Consider the following 24,683-nt stretch of genomic DNA (forward strand, 5'->3'; position numbering starts at 1 on the left):
TATAACATAGTGAGCACGCTGAACTATAGCAGTTTATCACAGTTATTATTTTCATATTTTACGTTGTGTTTTTTTTTCCATTTATTCACATTAAGATTTTTTTTTTTTATGTTTCTATTCGTTTCATTTATTTATGTTAGTTTGTTAGTCTTTTTCTAATTGGAGTTCAGAACAATGCAAAAGAGTAAAATTAAGGACATTTCCAAAATATTTTTATTTTATTCAACATCATGTTTACTTGATGAATGTTCATTCATCTATCGCTTCCACTTATCCTTTTTAAGGTCACGGGGGGGCGCTGAAGCATATCCCAGGCAGGGTTCACCCTGGACAGGTCTCCAGTCTATTACAGGGCTAACACATAGACAGAGACAAACATTCGCACTCACATTTACTCCCTCATTCACATATATGGGCAATTTAGTGTTTCCAATTAACCTAACGCCACTAACTGCATGTCTTTGGACTGTGGGAGGAAGCCAGAGTACCTCGAGAGAACCCACACAATCACGGGGAGCACATGCAAACTCCACACAGGTGGAATTGAACTCAGGACCTTCTTGCTGTGTGGCAACAGTGCTAACCATTGGTGAATGTATATTTAGTTATTATTTTTTTAACAGTAGTATTTAACTTTTTTAGTTTTGTTTAGAGTAGATTTTAAATTTTTGTTTTTAACACCTCACACATGATCTGGCATCAAAGTATTTCCCTGACATGCACCTAAGCTGCAAACCTGCTTGACCTCTTAGGTCATCTAGATCAAGCTGCCTGGTTATATTCCAGGTTTCCATTAAAACTGTTGGAGAAGCTCATACTTTTTGTGTTCAACAACCTATTAAACCGTGTTAGATGTGCTCCAACAAATCAGTACTTAAGGGTGTTTAGTTCCTGCTCTTAAGTATTTTACAATTGAAAAACATATTTTAGGTTTAATTAATTTTATTGGACTACTGTTGAGCTGTTTGTTTGTTGTTTGCTCAAGAAAGATGTTAAATCTTTATATCATTTATATAAATCTCCTGTGTTGTAATTCTGGTTACCCATTATCACTGATGAGGCTGTTATTAAAACAAGAAGGTGAGTGTTGATTTATTGGAATAAGACATAACCAAATCAGCCACGGATTACAAATAGTAAAAGACTTGAATGTAGTGGAGTAAAATGTGCAATATAGATGCAAAAGTCCCATTTTTCTAAGGCATGATCCCTGATTATACATTATGCTATGTATCTTCAGTATCCCCCACCATATTACACCTCAACTACCAGTACGAACCATTTAAACAAGGTAGGATGAAGCCATGCTTTCATGTTGTTTAGGTCAAATACTACCTGTATGTCACGAAACAGACTCATCCAACAAGCAATGTTTTTTGTTTTGTTGGGGGAGGGTTCAGTCTTCAGTCCAGTTTTAAAGATCCTGTGTAAATTTTTAGTGGCACCCAGCGTGGTCTTCTGCTGCCAAAGCCCATTTGTGTCAGGGTTATATGTTCAGAGATGATCTTCTGCATACTTTGGTTGTAACGTTCAGTTGTCTGAGTTACTGTTGCCTTCCTATCAGCTTGAAGCAATCTGAATCTGGTCATCCTCATCTGACCTCTAGCATCAACAAGCCTACAGAACTGCCACAGACTGGATATTTTCTTTTTTTCAGACTGCTCTCTATAAACCCTAGAGTTAGTTGAGTGGGAAAATCCCAGCAGATCAGCAGTTTCTGAAATACTCAGAGCAGCCCATCTGGCACCAAGAAGAATGCCACATTGAAAGTCACTAAAATCACTTTTCTTCTTCAGTTTGTTGCTCAATTTGCAGGTTATCTTGACTATGTCTCTGTGCTTAAATGCACTGAGTTGCTGACATGTAATTACATATTTTTTAAGGCGTCATTATTAAGTCCTAGGCAGCACAAAGTGGTGCAGTAGTTAGTACTGTTGCCTCACAGCAACGTTCGACTGCACCATCTGGCCAGGGCCTTTCTGTGTAGAGTTTGTGCGTCCTGTATTTGTGCAGGTTCTCTGCAAGTACTCCAGCTTCCTCCCACAGCCCAAAGACATGAAATTAGAGGGGTTAGGTTAACTGATAAATTGCCCTTCGGTGTGAACATGAGTGTGAATGGTTGTCTGTCTCTCTGTGTTAGGCCAGCAAATGACTGGCAACCTGTCCAGGGCGTACCCCGCCTCTCGCTCTATAATAGCTGGAATAGGCTCCAGTCCCCCGACAACCCTGACAAGGATAAGTGGAAGAGAACGGATAGATGGATGGATTATTATGTTCTTTGCATCCGCAGGTTAATCAAAACCTGCCAGTGTTTTGGTTAGACTGTAGATTTGAATTTACAACTTCTAAACTATGAAATCTACTACCATTGCATATGAGATCTGTGGCTATTGAAACTTTTAAAGAGCTGTTAAAGAGTTTTTAGTATAGGCTTGCTTTAAACTAGTGGATAATGTTGTTGTTTTAACACTTATATTATATTTTGTATTTGTTTGCTTGCTTTTCTTAAAAGGTGCTATTTAAATACATTTTATATACTTACTTAAAAAGTAATGAAAAGAGTGCTGTAATCTTCCCGAGCACAAGAGGGCGCCTTTGAACGCTTTGAAATATTTAAAGCGAAGCGGTTTTAATGATATCAAACGTTCGAACATAAACAAAACCAACAAGAGTAAAATTCACTCTGTAGAAGATGGTATTCTTTTCTTTAAAAATGACTATAGTACTAAAACCAGATTACTGTAACTTATTAGTCACTAATTGTTCCAGTGTTAATCCTATAAATAGACTTTTAGCCTACTTCTTATTCATGAACATATGAATATACGCTGAGCATACCTCTGTAGCTACCCTTACTCAAATTTTTAAAAGTAGGACTTAACATCAGGCACATATTGCAACCTTCATTTACTGACTATAGACTGTTACTATTATACTCACATGTTACTTATTAATAAAGTGAACAAATCACTATTTAAATCCCGTTTCCGCCTAAATGTCCCTTTACTCTGTGAGGAATAAATCACACACACACAAGCGGGTAATAGAGAGTCCAGGCCTTTAACAAATGCTGTAAGCCCTTTAGTATGTACGATCCCCGGCCCTTCCTCCCCGGCTCGTCCCTCATCTCCTCCCGGTTAAAACGTGACACACTTCAGTGACAGGTCACGTGATGGCCGTAGCGTTGATCCGGAAGGAGGGAGGGATGGAGGGGAGCGGGTTGAGTAGCGGGAGGAAGGGAGAGTAGAAGGGGATTGAAAATGCGTCAGGTCAGCCAGAGAGCGCGTGTAACAGAACGGAAGCCTGTGCGAGGAGGTTTCAAAATAAACATCAAGGAGCTTAAAGAGAGAAAAAAAAAAATCACCCATGACTGAAAAATGAAACCAACAAAGAAATGATAAAAACTCTGCAGTTCATCTAATGGTCACTTGAGGCTGGTTCCAAAAGTCAGTCAGTCCCCAAACTCCAATATTAAAATGCCCAACCAAACAGTGTTAAAAGAGCACGTTTGCAGCCTGGTACCAAAAACGAAAAAATAAATAAAAATACCTGGCAGCACGAAGCTATTATGGGTTTATTGGTTTACTGAATTGACTTAATCTATGTTCAGTAATTGTCAATAAAGAATCATTCTGTTCTTCTTCTTCAGACTGAAGAAAAAAGATCTTCTTCTGAAAATAAAGATCAAGTTATTTTCCATAGTGGACCAAATTAAATGACCAAATTTATGCTATAGAACCCAAAAAAACGAAATAAAATCTACTTAAAAACATGTGTACTTAAAAAAAAAAAAGACTGGCAGTGGATAGATGCAAGGACCCCAAAAGTTACGCTTTGGTGGAAAATAGATATTCTATTAGACACAATAACATGGCTGATCAAATCATTTGACTAACTCATCTACCAGCCATGGCAGTTATTAGTGTTGAAAATATAACTTTAATCTTTACATTTCGACTTCATCCTCAGAATGTTATTTAGACTTTATCCTGAAAATAATATTTTGACTTTTAGATCGAAAGTTAGACTTTATTCTCAAATTGCAGAAGAGGATTAGGGCCAATATGCCAAAATGGCCAGGGTAGAATTCCGAGGAAAAAGGTCCTAGTGGTGAAACGTGTTTTTATTTTGAAAATCACCACCGGAAGCTGCCCGAGGTAATGGCTATCTTGACTTTGCTTCAGTTCAGCTCGCCTGCATTCCTCCTCTCTCTAAACCCTGGCCGATAGAGACAGAGAAAGAAAGGAGGAGCAGGAGGGGGGCAGAAAACACAAATTATTATTCACAACCGTGTTGGATTTTTATGAAACCCGGAGTCGACTCATACGGGACACATCAAGCCACGAAAATTACTCCTGCCAGACGGCTCCTTCGGACGTACAATACCGAGAAAATGCGTATTTTTCTTTACTGAAAAGGGGACTGTGGCGTTGATGAGTCTGTGTAGGACAGCTATCGAAAAGCAGCTTTGGTGAAACAGCCTACAGCGTTTCCACAGCGGATATCTACTTTTTTTCTTTCTTTTTTTAAATGAGGATTTGCAAGATGGCTGATGACAGCTAGCCCTAACAAGGACAGAAACGCGACGTCCCCTTTAAGATCAGGAGGGTATATTTTTGTATTTTTTTTGTAATTTTTTTAGTTAAATATATAAATATGGCTGCTTCTAAAAATAATGACCATAGGTTATATTAACAGCGACTGTCCTCGTGTGAAAGCGGAGTGGATGTAGTGTTTATCTGTACCTGTGCTATGGTAGAAAATGGTGAGGTGACGTCTGAGGTAATTTACGCGATTTAATCGAGATAAGGAAGTACATAAATATGTTGTTGGCTGAAGGCTGTAGGGGGGGAAATGGTACAAACCAAAGTAAAATAAAATAAAATGAAGGGCTCCACAGCTGAGAACTAGTAATCTTTGTGTGAGGAGATATTTGATAGATGTTTCTGGCTCTGCAACAGCAGCCCAACATTCCTGCGGATCCTAAAAACCCCTTTGTTTTGTGCGCAAGAGCTGGACTCGACTATTAAAACGATTAACTATGCAGTAAACAGCCTCGATGTGATGGCCCGGGTATGATTTCCTTTTTAATGAGATTATAAGGCCTTTGTTGTCGACTGAAAACTGGTAGAAAAGCTGCGGCCTTGTGTTCAGATATGCGAGCTGTGCCACATAGCAGGCGTTATTCATCAAATGGAAATGTCGCTTTTATGTCAAATTGAAGGGCTGGAGGTACCTGTGTTTTTCCATCTGACCTTTGAAACAGCTTTTTCTGCCTACTGCCAAACCATCGCTGGTTGTATGTATAATTAAATTGCTGGTAGAGGCTACTCGGATACTTATTTATGATTCAGCGGACAAAAGCATTGCGCTGCGTTGTGATTATAGAGGAAATCAAGCGTCCTTGAGATCCCGATAAAACAGGTTCAGCTATTTTTTCTCTCTCTCTCTCTCTCTGTAAAGCTTTCTGTGTGGGAATAGTAATCAGGGTGTGGGCTCCAGCAGTCCTTTCTCGTGCTTTTCATGTTTTCATGCATGGTTTGTTGGTCTGAATTGTCCACAGTCAGTCATAATCCGGCGTTTAAGTGGAAGAGAGCTGTGAAGGTAAGGGCAGAAAAGGATCAAGTGTCTATTCCCGTGCTACACAGAGATTGAGTCTCTCCCTCGTCGTACAGGTAATTGTGTAGATCTTAATTCTCTGTGCCTTGTTTGCATTTCGTGGTTTACCTGTAGCAGACAGGCTGTTGGCTTCCTGCAGCAGGCCTTTAAACAGACACACACAGAAGCTGTGAAGTGAAGGCAGGCCCAGTGCTTGTGTGTATGTGTGAGTGTGTGTGTGTGATTTAGGGGAAAGGAAAGCACCGTTTACTGTAATCTGCATAACGTCAGCCCCTGTTGCATGTGTTGAAATCACCAAGGTGTTGTCATTTTTGCCTGAAGCCTTCTCTGGTCAAGTTTCTGGAATTTTGCCTTCATGCTGCAGTAATAAGCAATACTCGTCATCTGTCAGGGAGACTCCTCTAATTTGGTCACAAAGGTCGGCCTACACAGACTGATCTTTCAGGGGCGGCATTGGGTCTGGTTTTATCTTCTTTCTTTTTTTTCGCGAGACTCAGTTTGAGAGTGTCAGGTTTCCTGTGAGAGAGACAGAGGTCTGAAAGGAGTGGAAACCAGTGTATGCCTGCCTGCACCATGATGGCCTCTGACATGGCTGAGACATGGAGGAACTGTTTTGAGGAGGAGCTTATCTGCCCCATCTGCCTACACGTGTTCTCAGATCCCATCCAGCTGCCCTGCAAGCACAACTTCTGCCGGGGCTGCATCAGCGAGGCCTGGGCCAAAGACTCCTCGCTGGCTCGCTGCCCCGAGTGCAATCATGCTTACACCCAGAAGCCCAGCCTGGAGAAGAACCACAAACTATCCAACATAGTTGAGAAGTACAACGCCCTGAGCGTGGAGAAGGCCACCACGCCGACACTGCAGTGCATTCTCTGCCGCCGGGGTCCCCCACTCCCCGCCGTGAAGGTCTGCCTGCGCTGCAACGCCCCGTGCTGCCAGTCACACGTCCAGACACACCTGCAGCAGCCGTGCTCAGCCCTCGGGCACCTGTTGGTGGAGGCGGAGGCGGTGAAGGCCTGGACCTGCCCCCAGCACGACGAGTACAGGCTGTACCACTGCGAGGCCGAGCAGACGGCTGTGTGTCAGTACTGCTGCTTCGCCCGTTGCCATCCCAGCCACGGCCACGCCGTCACTGATGTGGAGCTGCGACGCAATGACATCAGAGTAAGGGAAAACGAATACAGTGTGCTTACTTTAAACACTTGTTTTTTCCATTTCTTATATGTGCTCAAGTGACTCGAATAAGAACAGGGGAAAGAAAACTACTGACGTCTTGTACGTTACTCAGATTGGTTGATAAGATATTTAAAAGGAAACCAGTAGGAGTATTGAACCTGTGGCTTCAGAGTCATATGCAGCTCTTTCTGCCATCTCCAGTGGCTTCCTGTGGCCAGACCTAGATGATTGTAAACATAGAAATGAATAATAGTTGCTTTATAACAGCCCCGATTCCTTCAGTTGACAATTTTTTTTGTTTGTTTATTTGTTTTGTTGTTAGTAATGATAAAAGCAACTAATTTTTAGTATTTTAGTTCATAAATGCTGTAAGACTTTGAAGAAATTGTAATAGGTTAATTTATACTAAGTGGACATTATAAAGCTAGAATATATTTTGGGGTCAAAAATTACTGGAAAAAAGCACTTTTGCTAGTAAAATCTGTAAAATCTATTTAACTATGTTTTTTTTTTTTAAAAAATCAGTGGTGTCACATTGGATCGTCTGTCGAATATTTTCTACATTTTGCTGATAGACTACAACAATTAATCAAAAAAATAATCAATAGTTTCAGCCCTACTTACTGCTCTCTGCTCATCAGAGATCAATAAGTGCTGGCTTTTATAACAGCATCACACCATCCTGCAAGCTCATTTTTCATCCACTTTGTAGCTTTCAAGCAAACATCAGCAGAACAAAGAGCATATTTAATGCCTTCCCGTGCCACATTTAAGACCTAAAGTGGAGATTTCTGCTGCCACAATAAGTTGTTGATTGTTTACCTCGTTACACAATCCCGTCTTCAATAACAGAACACTTTCCCATTTTAAGAAATGGTTGCATTTCAAGTGTTTCAGGTCTATCTCGCATTTTTTCAGTGGTGATCCATTCCAGCCTCCGTTCTCATCTGCTGGAATGACAAACAATGTGGTCGAGAGTGGAACAATGAGGGGCCCTCAGAGGGCCTTATCTCCCCAGCACAGGTGCATCCGAGCTCAGGGATCGCCAGTTGTGTGCGGCAGGGGTGGGAGTAGAGACGAGGGGAAGGGGGATTAAAGTGATTCGTCACTTGATTCTGCGGTCTACTTGGGGTTTTTTATTAACCTCTTCCTTTCCTGAGGGGTTGGTGCTTACTGCAGCTCGTTCTAGCGGAGGCTGGGCGAGTTTCCTAGCCTCTGTTCTTTCTTTTGAAGGGGTGGTTGACAGGCGCGTCCAGTCAGAGTGAAAACCAATTCCATCTGACTCATTTAGTTCACCCAACACCCTGTTTAGGTGGCAACCGTGTTATGGTTGGGCATTTTTCCTGCTGGTAATGCTATGACTCAGCTTTACGTATAGTAAATCAGTCACCTGTAGCGCACAAATGACTCTCAGGTGGGCTAAATTTAGAAGTTGTACTGTTAAAATCTGTCATATTTGCATTTTTACTAAAATACACTATTGTGGCCTGATGTTTATTGACCTTTAATCTGTGTCAGTGACCTGAATATGTGAAGAAGGAAACGTCTTACAGGTTAAGAAAAAAACACACAAGCATTCTGTTTAGTTTCATTCGTGGGACCATGCACAAAAACATTAATCCTATAAGAGAAAAGATGCTTTGTACCAGATTTAGCTACAAGCCAATTTACATCCAAGGTTTCTGGGCAGCGACACAAAACATGGCGCTCATTACATGATGTTGGATGATGAAAAGGGTTAGCGTGGGTTACCGACGAGAAACAAGATCTGTGGTTTAGATGGGCTCTAGACAAATTCATGGATGTGCAGCATAAAATACACTGTTGAATAACCCATCACACATGAATCTCTAAGGCCTCAGTCACACTGGTCTAGAGACCGGTCAGCAAACCAAAGGCAACCATATGAGGTTTGTTCCCCAACTGGTTGCCAGTTGGTTGGTGGTAGTTTTTAGGTGAATTGGGTAACAAAGAGGGTCCTGCAAGCAGATTGCCCCATTAGTAGTCCATAGTTTCCATGGAGCACAGAGTGGTCTGCAAATATTTGCTGTTTACTCTCCAAGCTGTAGTAAAACAATGGAAAACGGTAACCTAACATTTCGGGTTTGTTTCACACTTTTTTTTTTTTTTTTTTTAGTCGTACTACTGCTAGCTGTAAATGAACCAAGTAGATGCTAATTTGTCAGTGATCCCATAGGTGTGATACTCTATTTAGAAATAGCTTCACTAATAATAGGTTAATAGATTGTCAGTCCATTAATCTACAAATTGCATGGAGTGTAAAATATACAGATAAGGTGAAAATACCCACATGGTGGTGGTTTCATATGCTTTATTTTCCTTAGCCAACAGTCCAGAACTACAGGGAAAACCAGTTTAAGTCTTTGAATTCACAAGAGATGGCTCAGCCATTCACCTGCCTTGGCATTTACAAGTACAGGGCTCCCGACACCCACTGCTTGTTGGCTCCTATAATTGTAGAAGGTTTTTTGGAAGGTTTGCATTCAAGCAAGACCTTCAGTAACAACAGATATGATACTAAATATATGAAGGAGCTGGGGTGAAGAAGGGTTGCAAAGCGGCTTGCAGATGCAGGGCTAAAGCAGCTTTAATAGAGCGTCTTATATGAGATTTACCACCTGGATGTGTAAAGGATATCAGCTGATGTGGGCTGGCATTTAGATTAGCTGATCTGCCAGGATTGGGGCCGAGTTTGATTGTAAGGCCTGCCAAAACTGGTTCCTGTGCTCATGTTTTTTGGGCCCTCAAACACATTTTAGCCAGATCTAAACAAAAAGATCTCCAGTATAGTCAAATTATTTTTCCTGCCAACTTTCTGTTGACCACGTTTAATTTAATCAAATATAATTGCACATCTTTATTATATAAACGGTCAGAAATGTCTTGGCCCTTACTATAAATGAACAGTTCTGAGCCCGGAAAAAACCCTACAGTAAAAAAAATGCTGCACTAGGTTAGAAGTCAATTACAAACTCTCTTCTTGTTACACTGTAAAATGTCTCACTAGCCGCTTTAAAAATACAGCATCAACCAGACTTTAACCTCATTAAAAATGTATATTTTATGAAATAAAAGAGCAGAAGCTGTCTCTGAATAAATAGACCACGAGGTAAATTGTATCTCATCTGGGTGGTTGACCATGTTTTTAAGATGATGCAAACAGGAAAAAAAAATCTAATGTCACTGAGCTCATTCACAGCCCCAGTCCATAAATATTTTAGATATTTGTCTACATGTATTAACTACTAGCAGATCCTCCATGTTGAATGTGATTTAAGGCTTGCAGAGAGGAACCACCCCTCCCTTTCACACATACACACAACCCTACAGGCCCCACCCTGCTCTTCACCTCCGTCAGTCCCCCTCCAACAAATTCACCTCCCTAACACCATCCACCAGTCACTCCCGGTGAGGACCGACCTTCCCTCTGGCCCCGTTCTCCTGCTCTGGTGGTTCTGATGGAAAAGACACTGTGGTGAAATGACAACTAAAAAGCCCCCTCCCCTCTTCAATACCCCCTGTTTCCTCCCTCCCTTCCTCCCTGAGAGGTTCTCTGCAAAGCCTCAGCTTCTTCGACCCTGTTTTTCCCCCTCTGGCTTCTGCTCAGAGCCTAACTCAATCAGTCAGCACAACCAGGTCACCGTCCTGGATCTAACCATGCCAACTGTGTGTGAGAGTGTGTGTGTGTGTGTGAGTGTGTGTGAGAGAGGGAGAGAGATATCTAGGGCAGCAATTCCCAACCATGTGCTGCTCAGGCCCAGGAGTATGCAGGTTTTCATTCCTATCAGCCTCTACAGCAGCTGATCACTAATGATAAAAGCAGCTGCTGTTGGCTAGAATGACTGCGCAGTGACGATGATGATTGTGGTGGTTGTATGTGAATAAACCTTCAGCCTGAGGAAAAACAAATGATTAATGGCATGCCAAGCTAATGACAGACTCATCCTTTAATTAAGGCTGTCTGACTGTTGAATACTGAAAGTTATTCATGCTCACCAGAGGATGAATCCTAAGCATTATGGTGACCACCATGAGGTTTGCTAATCCTTGGGTGCATACACATTTCAGGTTGAATGTCATTCATTTGGTGATCATTTAATACCTTAAAGTCTCTTTAGACATGCTTTTATCCTAGTCCCGTCCCCAATTTGGTTGTATTTGTTATTTCTCTCTTTATGCTGTACCTCAAAGCATTTTTTTTTATTAACCAGTCTTATATTAAACATATATTTGCTTATTTATTCATGGATGGCACTCACAAATGTATGAGCTAAGCACTATCATCCCAAATTGTTGTCTGATGAGCCAATCAGAAAATGAGATTATGTCTACAGATATCATTTCCCAGTTATTCAAATTTTATTTTATTATTTTTTTAGGTTTAGAGATTGTGTCATAGTAAGCTGGTAGACAAAAAAAAGCGATAATTTTAATCCCACTGAAAAAAGTTACAAAGTAATAAAGAATAAAGGGGGGGGGGGGTATATATGCTGAAAATGGGTTACTTTAGGCTGTTGCCCAGTGGTTGCTCGGCACAGTGCATAATACACTTTTTATGCATATCCATGACTTGTTCTTCCAATGAATTTTAAGTGATGTGTAACAGGTTCTAGATGCATAGCCCATTGCTACACATCATGATATCAGATATATAAGAACCTCCAGAGGCCTAAGATTTACCCCTGAGCCAGGGTTAGTTGCTCAACTCTTGATGGTAGGAGAATTTGAAGGACAACGTAACACAGACTCATTTAGTGTGTTACTGACGTCCATTGGTATCATTATTAGATTACACTGCTAATTTTAGTACTAATTAACAAATGTTAGCTTATGGGGTGCAATGTGTGCAGGGTGGCGGCCAGGGGCAGAGACCCTGGTGGACTGATCCCAGCTACCGAGTCTAGCGATTGGGACATGGAATGTCACCTGTCTGATGGGGAAGGAGCCTGAGCTAGTGCGTGAGGTTGAGAGGTATTGGCTAGCTATAATCAGGGTCACCTCAACACATGGCTTGGGCTTTGAAAAAAATGGATTGTCGGGCAGTGGAGGGAATACTTTGAGGGCCTTATCCCACTGCCAGATCTTCCGTAGAGGAAGAAGAGTCTGGGGACAAGGGGGTGGAGTCACTGAGGCAGTTAAACAGGGCCCATGGGATGGATGAGGTTTGCCCCGAGTTCCTGATGGCTCTGGATGTTGTAGGGTTATCTTGGTTGACACGCCTCTACAATATTGCATGGCAATCAGGGGTAGTGCGTCTGAATTGGCAGACTGGAGATGGTGGTTCCCATCTTGATGAAGGGGCAATAGAGTGTGTGCTCCAAATATAGGGGGATCACACTCCTCAGCCTCCCTGGTAAAGTCTATGCCAGTGTGCTGGAAAGCAGAGTTTGTCAGAAAGTCAAACGTCAGATAAATGTGGAACAATGCAGTTTTCGTACCGATCACGGAACAGTGGACCACCTCTTTACCCTCTCGAGAATACTTCAGGGTGCATGGGAGTTTGCCCAACCAGTCTACATGTGTCCAATTGGGTGGTCTCAGAATCTTATCTCTGCTTTTTGCAGATGACGTGGTTCTGTTGGCTTCATCCAGTGGTGGCCTCTAACTCACACTGGAGCAGTTTGCAGCTGAGTGTGAAGCAGCTGGACTGAGAATCAGCTCCTCAAACTCTGAGGCCACGGTCCTCAGCTGATAAAGGGTGCAGTACCCACTCCATTTCTGCCCTAAGTGGAGGCGTTCAAGTATCTCGGGGTATTGTTCGTTAGTTACGTGAGCAAGTGCGCGACAGACGGATTGCTGCTGTGGCATGAGTCGTGTGAATGCTGTGCCAGTCCGTCGCGGTGAAGGAAGAGCTGAGTGTAAAAGCGAAGCTCCTGATCTACTGGTCAATCTGTACCCCTACCCGCACCTATGGTCGCCGAAAAGTGCCTGGCCTGTCTCATAGAGATGGGGTAAGAAGTTCAGCCATCCCGTAAGGGCTCTTAGTAGAGCCACTAGCCACATCGAAAGGACCTAGTTGAGGTGATTTGGCTGTCTGGTCAAAGGTACCTTTATTGTCCCCAATGGGAAATTGATTTGCAGCATATCCACACATTAAACAACACATACATTTAAAAACACAAAAAAGAAAATCTGACGAGGATCCGAGGTGTTCCGGGCATGTCCCACTGGGAGGAGGCCCCAGGTCAGATTATATCTCTCGGCTGGCCTGGGAATGGCTTGGTGTTCCCCAGGACAAGCTGGAGGAGGAGGGTGGTCTGGGATTCTCTGCTTAGGCTGCTGCCCCCACGATCCAGCCCCAGACAAGCGGAAGAAAATGGGTGGATGGCTTTTGGAGATGCACAGATCTATCAGCTTAAGCCCATATCATCCAATAGTATGTCGTTTACTGATTTCACAATCTGATGTTTTTTTGTTGTTTTACATCAGTTTTATGCTAATCTAAGAGATAACATGATAAACTCTTAATAAGCCTCTTTGCACTGTGATGTTAGATTTCATAAAGGAAGATTTTTTTATTTTTTTTTATTTTTTTTACATAATAAACAAACAAAAAAAAGAAAAATAATGGCATCAGCAAAACTAAACTGTTCAAATTTCAAACTCCGTATGTTCAAAATTTATATGTTGAACATCTTGGGCTAAAATTTTACAGCTGGTGGATGCCACATTCATTGTTAAATCATTAAACTTTTTTCATCTGCTCTTTTATTTCTGATTTTTCTTTTATTCATAAAATGCTACAGCAAATGAATCTGTTTTTATTTTAGTACAGTTTTACACTGGATGCCCTTCCCAACACAATCCTCCCATTAATCAGAGGTTTGGGATCGGCACTAGAAAAGCACTAGCTTATGACCCCCTAAGGCAGGGGTGTCAAACTCCAGTCCTCGAGGGCCTGTATCCTGCTTGTTTTTAAGATATCCCTGCCCTACCTGCTGCTGATTACCTGGATCAGGTGTGCTTTTGCCAATAAGAAGCTACAAGGGCAGGCTAGTTGGAAAACAAGCAGGACAGTGGCCCTCAAGGCCTAGAGTTTGACACCTGTGCCCTAAAATTATGGTTTCAAATTGGGGATCTTTAATATGTAAGGGCAACGTGTCAACCACTACACTATGGAGCCAAAAGTGAAAATTTGCTGGTTAATCCTCCTTAAATATGAATATTTGCAAATTTTGGTGATTAATTGGGGGAAATCTTTGGCTTTATTCTCTTACTAGGTTGAACCACCTTGGGCAAGATTTAACCTATTTATGAATAATTTATAGACTTAAAAAAATTCTACTATTGAAATTCATTTGATTTTACTTACACATTTTTAACACTAATGAGTAAAAGTTGAATGCACAAATGCATCGTGAACTATCGCCAACATTAATGCCATGTATTTATTTTTATTCAGAGATGGTGTGGTGAAAAGCTTAAACACTAGCAGTACTTTTATTTTCTCAGACAGAAAATGACAATTCAAAACAAGAACAGAAAAATGTCGGTCAAATTGTTCTTTTAAACACAGGTGTCAGCCCTGAATTTCACAAACCTGTGCCCCCCTGGTCACACAGTTCACTAAATGATCGACTTGCCAAACAATACACCTGCATAGGATAACTATTCTAGCATTGTCATTGCGAGCATGTTGGCATGTAGCTGAAACCGGCACTTAGCACACCTGACCAAGAAGCAAAAAGGGCTGTAGCCATGTCAGCAGCATCTTATCAATACGCTCCATTAAATGTTGAGTGAGGGTTATTTATATTTCCCATTAAATATTAGCAACACGAAGGGATCATCAAATCTGTGTCAACGGCATTCCCGCTATCCAAAATTTATGCAAAGGATTGTTGGTCTCGCACGGAGCCATTTATTCCTTCTTTTCTGTAAATTTTGGCCACAAGCTGAGCCGGATAAAACTGAGCTCGGCCTTTATTTCTTCACATGCCATCATCTTCTTCATCATCATCATCCCAGAAAAAACAGACGCTGTTGCCACAACATTGCCATAGCTCGCAGAGCAGCCTCCTCTGTTTGAGTGTGTGTCTTTTAGAAAGAAAAGGCAGAATAGAGGAAGAGGAGTTGCACCAAGGGGAGAGCGAAGCTGCCGGAGCTTTTTCTGCCCATTTATCTATCTCTGCTCGCTGCCCCCGGCTCCCCCAACATTAGTCTTCACTCGCTAATGCAAACACAAAATAGCTGCTGGTTGCTATGACTGCATCCCCCTCCTTCCTCCCCCACAGGGATTGTGTGTTCGATGGAGACTAAATTAGCCCACTCCCGGATCCTAATATCTCAGGCTTGGGGAGGGGATGCTAGTAGCTGACCGAGGTCACAAGTTTCCAAGGCCACAAGGCGTTCTTTATTTATTTTCTGTCCTTCTCACCTCACAGCAAAACCTGTTAAGACAGCAGGAACGCGTGGAGGAGCGAGTGCAGGAGATTGAGGAACAGCTTTGCAAACTCGACTCAGACAAGTGTGTGGTGGAGGTATGTTTTTGCACGTCACTCCGTGGGCGCGTTTTCTCCTTTATGGCTCTATAAAATCTTTAGGAAATTTTGATTGGTGTGTGTGTGTGTGTGTATGTGTGTTTATTTTACAGGACAGGGTATGTGAGCTGAAAGAGGAGGTGCGCCTGCAGTACCAGCGGATGCACCAGCTCTTGGAGGAGGATCTTGGTCGGACACTGGAGGCTCTGGATCGGGCTCAGGCTCGGTTTTGTCAGGAGAACGCAGCCCAGGTTTTAGCTCTCGGGGAGCAGCGCCACGAGGCCCAGAAGCTGCTGAGCTCCATCCAGACTGCCTTCGGGAAGGCGGAGGAGCTGAGCTTCATGAAAAACACCAAGCCTGTTAAAATCCTCACAGACAGGTGAGCAAACGGTCTTCATACAATGATTTTTATTTATTGAATTATTTTGGAGATGTTTCCAAGCAAACACCTTATCATGAACCCCGTCTCCTCGCACTTGTTGCAGATCTCAGGCATGTGTGGGCAGCAGTCTCCCTCCTTACAAAGTTGGGAATCTCAACTCTAAACTTTTCCTTTCTGAGATCTCAAAAAGAGAGAAGAGCTTGAAAAGAACACTTGAAGGTGAGAAAATGAAATACACCTGTTAGCTTTTAGTGCAGGGCACGACCGTCATGGAAGTGTTTTTCTTTTAATTACCACTTACCTCTTCTCATTTCGCACTTTCTCTCTCTCGTCTCGTAGCTCCCCTCACCCCTCCCTCGACCTTCCTGCAGTCTGTTCCCGCCTATCCCAGCGGTCAGAGCTCTGGCTCTGGTGCAGAGAAACGGAAACATTCCACTGCTTTCCCAGAGGGAAATGGGAACGGCGGAAAAAATGCCGCACCGGGTTTCAAAGACTCGTCCTCCTCTTCCTCATCTTCTTCCTCGTCGTTAGCCAAACAGCCCTACCTGGGGTCCAGCTCTGCCTCTGGAGAAGGCCAGTCCACCAATCAGCAGGCTCTCGGACCCTGTGGCCCGCCTCACATCAGCGAGAGCGGCGGGACGGGAAGCGGAAGTGGCTCGTTGACTAATCACCATTCAGGCTCTGTATTCGGCTCCTCTCACTTCCCTCCTGGAGGCAGCAGTTCCTCGCACTCCTCCCAGCAGGCAGTGCTCCCTCAGTATGGCGGTCGCAAGATTCTGGTGTGCACGATGGATAACTGCTACTGCTCTGGAGTGCCCTCTGTGTCAGGCCACCGCAGCCACCCTCCGTACCCACGCTCGGGCTCTTTTCCCTGGGTCAGTGCCCAGGACTACCCCCCTCCTCCTGGCCTGGCTTCCGGAGGTCCGTCCATGCAGGGCTTGGCAGTGAGGGACTGGATAGACGCCTCACAGACACACAGACATGCAGATTTCTACGGGCTGTATGGGCAGCCCTCTACAAAGCACTACGTCACCAGTTAACAGAGCAAACACACACACACACACACACACACAGATATAGAGACAGGCACCAAAATAGCACACCTTTACCGACTTACTAACGGGAATAAACACAATACGATTATACTATACACATATTAAAATAATTGTTTATATTTACACACATACGCGCACACATATTCGGGGGCAGGGTTGATCTCTTTGTTTTTATTTTCTTCCTTTCTTTAATTTTGGTCCGTGTTTTCATGTAGTGTATTATACGTAAAATGCATAAACAGGCTGGTGAAACTCAGCTCAGCATTTTACACAGAAACAAGGAAGAGAAGCCTGAAGAGGAGACGAGGAGATGCATCTTTTTTTATTTATAGAGTAGGAGATGGATTGGTAGGAAATTAACTTTTAGTAGAGAATCTTCTCATGCTTCTTCAAGGCTTCTCACTGAGGCTAAAGGGAAAAGAGATTATACCGTGCAGTGTTGAGCTTTCCACGTTCAGCTCATGTTTCTCTGATATAATCACCCCTCCAGTTGTACTGAGGTCAATTGCCTTATGTTATTAGCAAACATATTTTTCTCCACATAGCTGACTTTGTTTGATAGATCCTTTAAAAAGGGACTGCGGTCCCTGCGTGTCCGTTTTATTTTTATTGTCATGGCACTTCTTCCTTTCTTTGCTGAGTTCAGGGATGGATCGTACAGCTTGAACACAAAAAGCTCTTCCATGGAACACCCACAATGCACTTGTGGACGCCTTGCTATGCCTGGACTACAGATGCTGACCCACAGAGGGACAATAGAGCAGCGTCTAAAGGGCCGGCTGACCCCAGCCCTCTGCATTTTTGAGAATTCGGCCCGCATCCTTAGCACTCCCTTCCTGCTGCCACAGGACAGAAAATATTACAGACTGTTTCCATTTAGTGATGAATGACTTTGTGTTATTTGGTACACTTGTACGTGTAACGCTTGCCTACAGAGACTCTACTATTTTAGAGAAAAGGGCAAGACTGGGGAGACCAAACTAATCAGGCATCTGGACGATCTGATGATGCTGTAATTGTACTTCCTGCAGGGCAAAGATGTCACTTCCTCTCAATAAGCACACAAGCTCTTGGCTTCCTGTTTGCAGCTGAAAGCATGCAAGGAAGAGGTTTAGTTTTTTGTTTGTTTGTTTTTCTAAAAGCACTCAGAAGAAGAACAATGGGGGAAAAGAAACTGTATGCTGTTTTAAAATGAGTGTACGAAAGAAACGAAGGGTGGGAGGAACTTTTTTTTTTCATGAACTTTTTCTAAAAGACTGGACTGCAAGATGTAAGCAATGGTTCATCATCCTTAAAAGTAGCTGTTCCAACAGCCACGACAAAGAGAGAGGAAAAAAAAAAACCTAAAAGTATCTTTTTTTGTAAATATTTTGTGAAATGGAAAAATTACAGACGTGATTTGGAGAAAGGATCCAAATAAACAAGTTTAAACCAGTCTCTGCTGTCAACTGTGTATGTGCGAAACATCTCATGTTTAAAGGATAAGGTTGGTGATATTCTATATTTTTGTTACTGTAAATAAATCCCATAAAAAGACAAAAAACAGCTGTGTGTTAGTATTCAAATACGTTTCCACTTCCCCGTCATGTCCATACATAGCAGCAGCTTGTTTACTCCAACTAGAGATGTAAACAGGTAACAAATTTATGCATTAGTTTATTTAAAAACTCTTATATTCAATCTGGCCGATATAAAAATTCAACAAAACTGTCGTGAAAGTGCTTTTGTACACTTGTAGAGGCAGTTAGGATGTTTTTTTTTTATACTAACAGCTAGCTAAAGCGAGATTAATATAGCAAATGATTCACCTGCCCAGGGTTTACTAAACTTGCAAGAAATTGTTAGCACCTGCAATTAAATATATATAATATTTATTTTGGCTGGAAAATGGTTGGATCTATTTATTTAAAGTTCATACATAGATACATAGAAATACAGTATATAAAACAAAAACAATCTGTTTTAATATCTAGACAATATTTGGTCTGACCGCCTTTATTCTTCAACATAGTTTGAACTCTCTTAGGCAGCTTTCTTGTCATTTAAATATCCATCAGGAATCGTTCTCTAGGCTTCTTGAAGGGCATTCAAAGCTCTTCCTTGGATGTTGGCTGCTTGTGTTACGCACTCTGTCAAAATGATCCCGCACTGTTTCAGTAATGTTGACGTCCGGGGAGGTCAATCCATGACTGATTTTGTTCCGTTGTATGGCCTTCTATCCTAGCCTAGCATTGTATTTGGGATCATTGTGATGCTGAAAAATGAAGCTGTTGCTAATCAGATGCTTTCCAGTTGGTATTGCATGTTGGATAAAAATCTGACTTCATACTGCCATTAATTTTTACAAGATCTCGAACACCACTGGTTGACATGCAGCTCCAAACCATGACAGTGCCTTCACTGTATTTTACTGTAGGACCTCTCTCCTGAACTCTTCCATACACATTGAAGACCTTTTGATTTTCAGTTCTTGTGTAATTTGACACACTTCAGTCTGTTTCCCTTCCTTAAGAATGGCTTCTTGACAGCCACCCTTCCACTGACACCATTTCTGACGAGGCTTCATTGAGCAGTTGATGAAGGTGCAAATGCATTTCTTAGTTTCTGTGTCAACTTTGCTAAGTGTTAGGTAGCTTAACAAACAAAAAGCATTTTTTCTGAAAATGGTAAGGTACAAAGAAAAATTCTGAAAGCTCAGGGAGCCTTTCCTCAAGACCACTTTCAAAATTTGCACGAGGTCTGGCTCTTTGCATAGAGTTTTTCATCTTCCTCTCTGGTACACAGTAAAATCACACACTAGCTTTAGCTGAGCTTTCCCGAGACTAACGCCTTCATCCTTTTAAAAATCATGGGGGGAAATTTCATAGCACTAAAGGGCTGCCATATTTAAGTTTGTACTACTTTAATTAAGGGTCCAGTTTACAGTGTAGTGCAGAAGAGGACCCAAAGTTTTCCAGATGTGGTGGATACTTATTTTATTTACACTTTGCTTTGATTTATTTATTTTAATTATTTAAAAATTAGGCTGAGTCATAGATCTGGGTTTCCACTGTTGTGTGTGAGAAAAGGTGTCCGTGTCATCAGCGTTGCGTAACAGTTCTTCGACACCATTAGATGTGAAATACCACATTGACTCATGGTGCCAAATATTTCTTTCAGGGAGCCAACTCTGGGTTTTGGGCCTCGAGTTAAAGAATATTTCAAGCCATGTTACATGTGACCTAAACAAATATGAAAATCTTAAGTTAACCAAAGTCTGTTGTCAAGTACAAAGAAGTTCAAATTGACTGTATAGCCTAAAAGAGCAGCAAAATAGATGACCTCATAAAGACAATGCTTATTGGAAGCACGAATTCTTTGATGGTTTTGCTATTTTGTGGATTGTATTTCTCATAAAATTTTCCACTGGCATTTTGTGCAGTTTTGCAAACACAGCTACCCCTAAACAGTCATCTGCATACTCAACCATTCAACCTTAAAACAAACTGACATCCTCCCACCTATACCCTTAACATTACACAATCTCTGCTCCAACAGACCTCCCCCCAAAAAAACCTGATCAGTCCGCCTTGTATCAGTTTTATATATAATCTATTAGTGTACTTATCTGTCTTAATGGACGTGTCAGTAAAGGAAAAACCTATTTAAACATAACTTAACAACTATCTCTGTGTCCACTGAGTACAAAACGGCTCATGAGTATGTGTGGGTGGAGGCCTGCAGAGAGAAAACAGGATGGAGAAAACGAGTCTTGAGATGACTAGACGCGCGAGACAGAGATGCAGAAAGAGTGTGTGTGTCTTTGAGTGAGTGCATGTGTGCGTTCCCCTCAGCCCGATTAAGCTGTTGCATTACTGCTTTCCCCTACCCAGCACTTTGAGCCTCAATCCCATTCACACAGCAGAGATGATCCACCTGTGTCTTAGAAAAACAGTGAGTGCAGAGCGGAAAGAAGGAAAGAAAATTTTGAATATTTCAGTTATGAAGATCACATGATTCGATTGAAAGTTACTCAAAGGAGTAGACTGACGCTAATAATTTCCTAGATGAGGACACTTCCATCAATAAAGTTATCTTTGTTTAGCATATAGACTGTAAACAAAGGGTAGTTTAGTTTCACTACTTTACATGTTTTCAATGTTAATCCAGCAACTGGCCACACTTTATATTAATTCTGGCATCAAATTATATCACAGGCAGTTACAGATCTACGTTGCTGCTAGCGAACTCGCAACAGCATTAACTGATAACTCCACAGGACTGTAACGTATAAAATAAAAAGCTACAGGCTAGTTTAAACCTCTGGGTGTTGTTGTGGCAGCTACAATGATCTTTTATGTAGAGTTTACGAATGAGACATCTGCAGAGGTGCTGGTTTTGGCTGATTTTGTTGTTCTGGACTAAATGCTTCTTTCTTCTAGGCTCTGTGCTAAGCTGCAGTAGTGGTCAGAAGTTTACATACACTCAATCAGGAGCATGAATGCCATGGTAATTTTGGTCTTTTAATGATTTCTTTGAACTCTTCTATTTTCCAGGGTAGAATGATTAAAATGCATACATCTTTAACTACATTAAAGAAACAAAAATTGGGTGCACAAGTTTGGATTTATTCAGAATTTCTCTAATCCACATACATATAGGTTCAAATATATACATACACTTAAATCTAATAAGAGGAGCTAAAAGTTCTCTAATTTCTTTTAACTTGACAGTGTCATGGGCAATTTAAAAGCACAAAAAAAGAATTTATTTGACAGAACTTGTTGGATTGTTAGAACAATGGGAAAGTCCAAGAAGCCGAGGTAGATTTAAGAAAGAGAAATTCAGATTTACAGTTGGGAAGTTCTCTTTGAGCTATTTGTCCACAATGTTTTGAGGATTTAAGATGAGGTTTTTCAAACTGTCAAGCATGGTGGTGGTAGCCTCGTGCTCTAGGGCTGTTTTACTGCCAGGGTTACTCGTAAATTGCACAAGGTGGATGGAGTAATGAAGGAGAACTACCAAAGTCTTCAGCTCCACCTGAAATGAACAGCTAGACACTTGAAACTTGGACACAATTGGGTGTCAACAGCAGGACATTTGTCTCAAAATACAGCCCTCACCTCAACTCTATTACAAATTTGTTAATTACACTTAAAGTCCGGCCAGGAAACCAACTTATATCTGCCAAGAACTGTCAGACGTCCAATCACGAGTATGCCTGAAGGCTGTCAGTAGCTACCAAAAGTGTCTGGCCCAGGTGCAGCCTGCTAAAGGAAATTAAATGTTAGTGGAGGTGTCTATATTTGAACCTGTATGCACACTTTTGACTCTTTGTGGAGTAGAGAAAATCCAAAATAAATTCAAATGTGCACACAATTCTTATTTTAAAAAGTCATTATGTATCCGGTACAAGACAAAGAAAAGCTCAAAGAAATCCCGAACATTACGAGTGTCATGGAAACATCATGACCACGACTGCACATTCATTTTTAATGTGACTGAATTGCATATTCCAACTTTACATGACTGACTGTAACTGCATGTGTCAGTCCACAGAAGGAGTAGTTTTATTGCAATGTTTCCAAACAGAAAATGAGAACAGTGGACATAAGGTGCAAGTTACCTGGTAAGATTGTGGTCGTTAACCACTTGGTTCTGCTTTCAGTCCGTTGTGATGAGAACTGAATATGTGACCAAGTTTGAAACACCAAGGAACTACTGACAGCATTTTTGTTTATCAAGCAATTTAAATATGCAGCCTACAGATACTTAATGATGTGAAAGTGAAAATTTAAACATGCCCTGACTACGTTAGAAATGAAGGTTTCTTTTTATTCATTATGAGAGAGCTGTGAGCTGTAAAGTCTTGCATCAGTTGCAACAAGGTGCCTGCAGGTCCTGTTGGCTTCCTCAAAAGTTTACCCCATGCCATGCTACTGTGTATGAGTGGCACCAGTCTTATTCATAAAACAACTAAAGCTACAAAATCAACATCACGTTGAGGTTGTTTTGTCAACTACAGCTTCCAAGGTAAAGAATAAACCTACATTTTGAACTCTCTTCACAGTTTTATGAGATATTTACTCATTATATGTCAGTTTCAATGTCTGAATGCCATTTCTTTCCCTCCAGCAGCAGTCAGCGGTTAACATACACGTAAAAACAAACATTTTAAATCACATTGCTTCTTGCTCCACCCTCGTCTTCCTCCCACTTCTTCTCCCTTTCAAGCTTAAGCAGAGGTCTGATGTGCTGCTTCTTTTTCTCACGTCAGCAAACCTCAGCAGAGACAGGCAGCCAAGAGCTGTGGGGTCGGAGGTGCGGCATAAATTACAGCGCTGCTTTTCAGTCTTTCTCTCTTGCTGACACACACACACATTAGCAAACACTCCCCTCTTTCTCTCCTGACACACATTTTCTCACACTTGCGCACACAGCTGCCGAACAGCTGCTTGATCCACAAGGAGAAACAAGAAGAATCCGGTCGCCTACCTCTCAGATATGCATCTATGACACACACGCACACACATGCATACACTGTGAGCCACTTTAGAATTACCACCACACACAGCAGGGTTTTTTATTCACCAATAAAACAGCCACAGAACTTTTTGTACTCTCATTTGAAACTTCAACAGACACATAAAAGACAGATATAACTCTAAAAATATGGCATTAAAAGAAAGCAGACTCTTTGATATATTTGTCATTTAAGTATTATTGATTTCATGTTTCTATGGTCACTTTAGAGCTTAAAAAATGTAATTATTATAAAAGGAATCTTGATAAAACTTATCATTTATACACACAGATTTGTTGAGTTTAAAATAATGCAAAACAACCAGCTACCAAAACCTACTATTTAAGCTCTTAGCTTGCTGATATTGAAAATCCTCTGTTTATTTTTTTTCTGTCTGTGTGTTCTATTTTTATAGTGATTAAAAGGAAATTTCTCTCATTTGTCAGTTATTTGACTTTGTTTGTGGGTGTTAAAAAATGCTGCCTACAGTGGATGTGCAGTAAATCTGCAGCGCTTATGAATCAATGTTTAACAGGGCAAAGGCAACAAAACTTGTCATACAAACCATAGAAAAAGTAGAATTAAATTTGTTTTTGGATGTTTTTTAGCCTTAAATTTGATATGTTTTAATTAGGCGTGACCACATGTGATGGCAAGCCACACCTCACCACTAGTTTACTTCACTTTGCAGTCAGTCCTTAAAATATATTTTACTCATTGTCCAATATATTTTGTCATTATTAAATTAAATTGGTTTATTTTTCCATCACACGTTACAAAACATGTTTTAATGTTGTATTAACACATCTTCCTTTGCTTGAGTTACCCGGGGCACATGGCTTCTCCTTCCTGGTTGCAAAAGGTGTGGCTAAGGGCTGAGGGATCTAAAGTAGTGATTAGAGCCTCATTGGACTGAACCACATGTTTCATTGCCTGGGGGGTGTTTGGAGTTTGTTTCATTGTTTTGTGTTAGTTTGCTATATGGCAGCCATTTTGTCTTCCCCTGGTGTGTCATATTGTTTAGCTAAGCCAGTATTTAAGTTCCCTGATGTCTCGTTTTCTTAGTTGTTGTTTGGAGTTGTTTATTGAATTGACCTCTTTTATTGGTCTGCCTGTATAAGTTTTGGATTTGTTTGTCATTTTCATATTTTTAGATCAATAAAAACCTACCTTTTTGAATGCGACGTGTCCTCTGTCCTTTACTGCTTGGTCCCTGACACCATTTTTAGGTGGGAAGGTGGTCCATAGACATATGCAGCTCAAGTGGCAAAAACTGCACTTCCCCTAGGTGATGCTTGAGGTTGGCTGTTAAGTGGAGTCGATCTTCCCCATAAAAAATGGTTAACTTTAAAAGTGGTTTTGGCTCCTGTGGATTCTTTTCCTTACATAACAATTATTTAATAACTTACCCACCTGGATAACTGACTTGGAGTCTGCCAGGTCTCATC

At 41.5% G+C, this 24,683-nt stretch overlaps 1 protein-coding gene across 1 annotated transcript; it reads left to right on the forward strand.

Moving 5' to 3' along the window:
* Nucleotides 1-4,156: 4,156 nt before the first annotated feature.
* On the forward strand, nt 4,157-18,276 carry trim8b (tripartite motif containing 8b). Its single transcript, XM_005749670.1, has 5 exons — nt 4,157-6,783; nt 15,201-15,296; nt 15,410-15,675; nt 15,782-15,897; nt 16,018-18,276. The coding sequence occupies exons 1-5, from the start codon at nt 6,178-6,180 to the stop codon at nt 16,716-16,718; spliced, it is 1,785 nt and encodes a 594-aa protein (XP_005749727.1). The 5' UTR covers nt 4,157-6,177; the 3' UTR covers nt 16,719-18,276.
* The last annotated feature ends 6,407 nt before the right edge of the window (nt 18,277-24,683 follow it).

This window comes from Pundamilia nyererei, unplaced genomic scaffold (genome assembly GCF_000239375.1).
Source record: "Pundamilia nyererei isolate P.nyererei 1_Seehausen unplaced genomic scaffold, PunNye1.0 scaffold00253, whole genome shotgun sequence".
Classification (NCBI taxonomy): Eukaryota; Metazoa; Chordata; class Actinopteri; order Cichliformes; family Cichlidae; genus Pundamilia; species Pundamilia nyererei.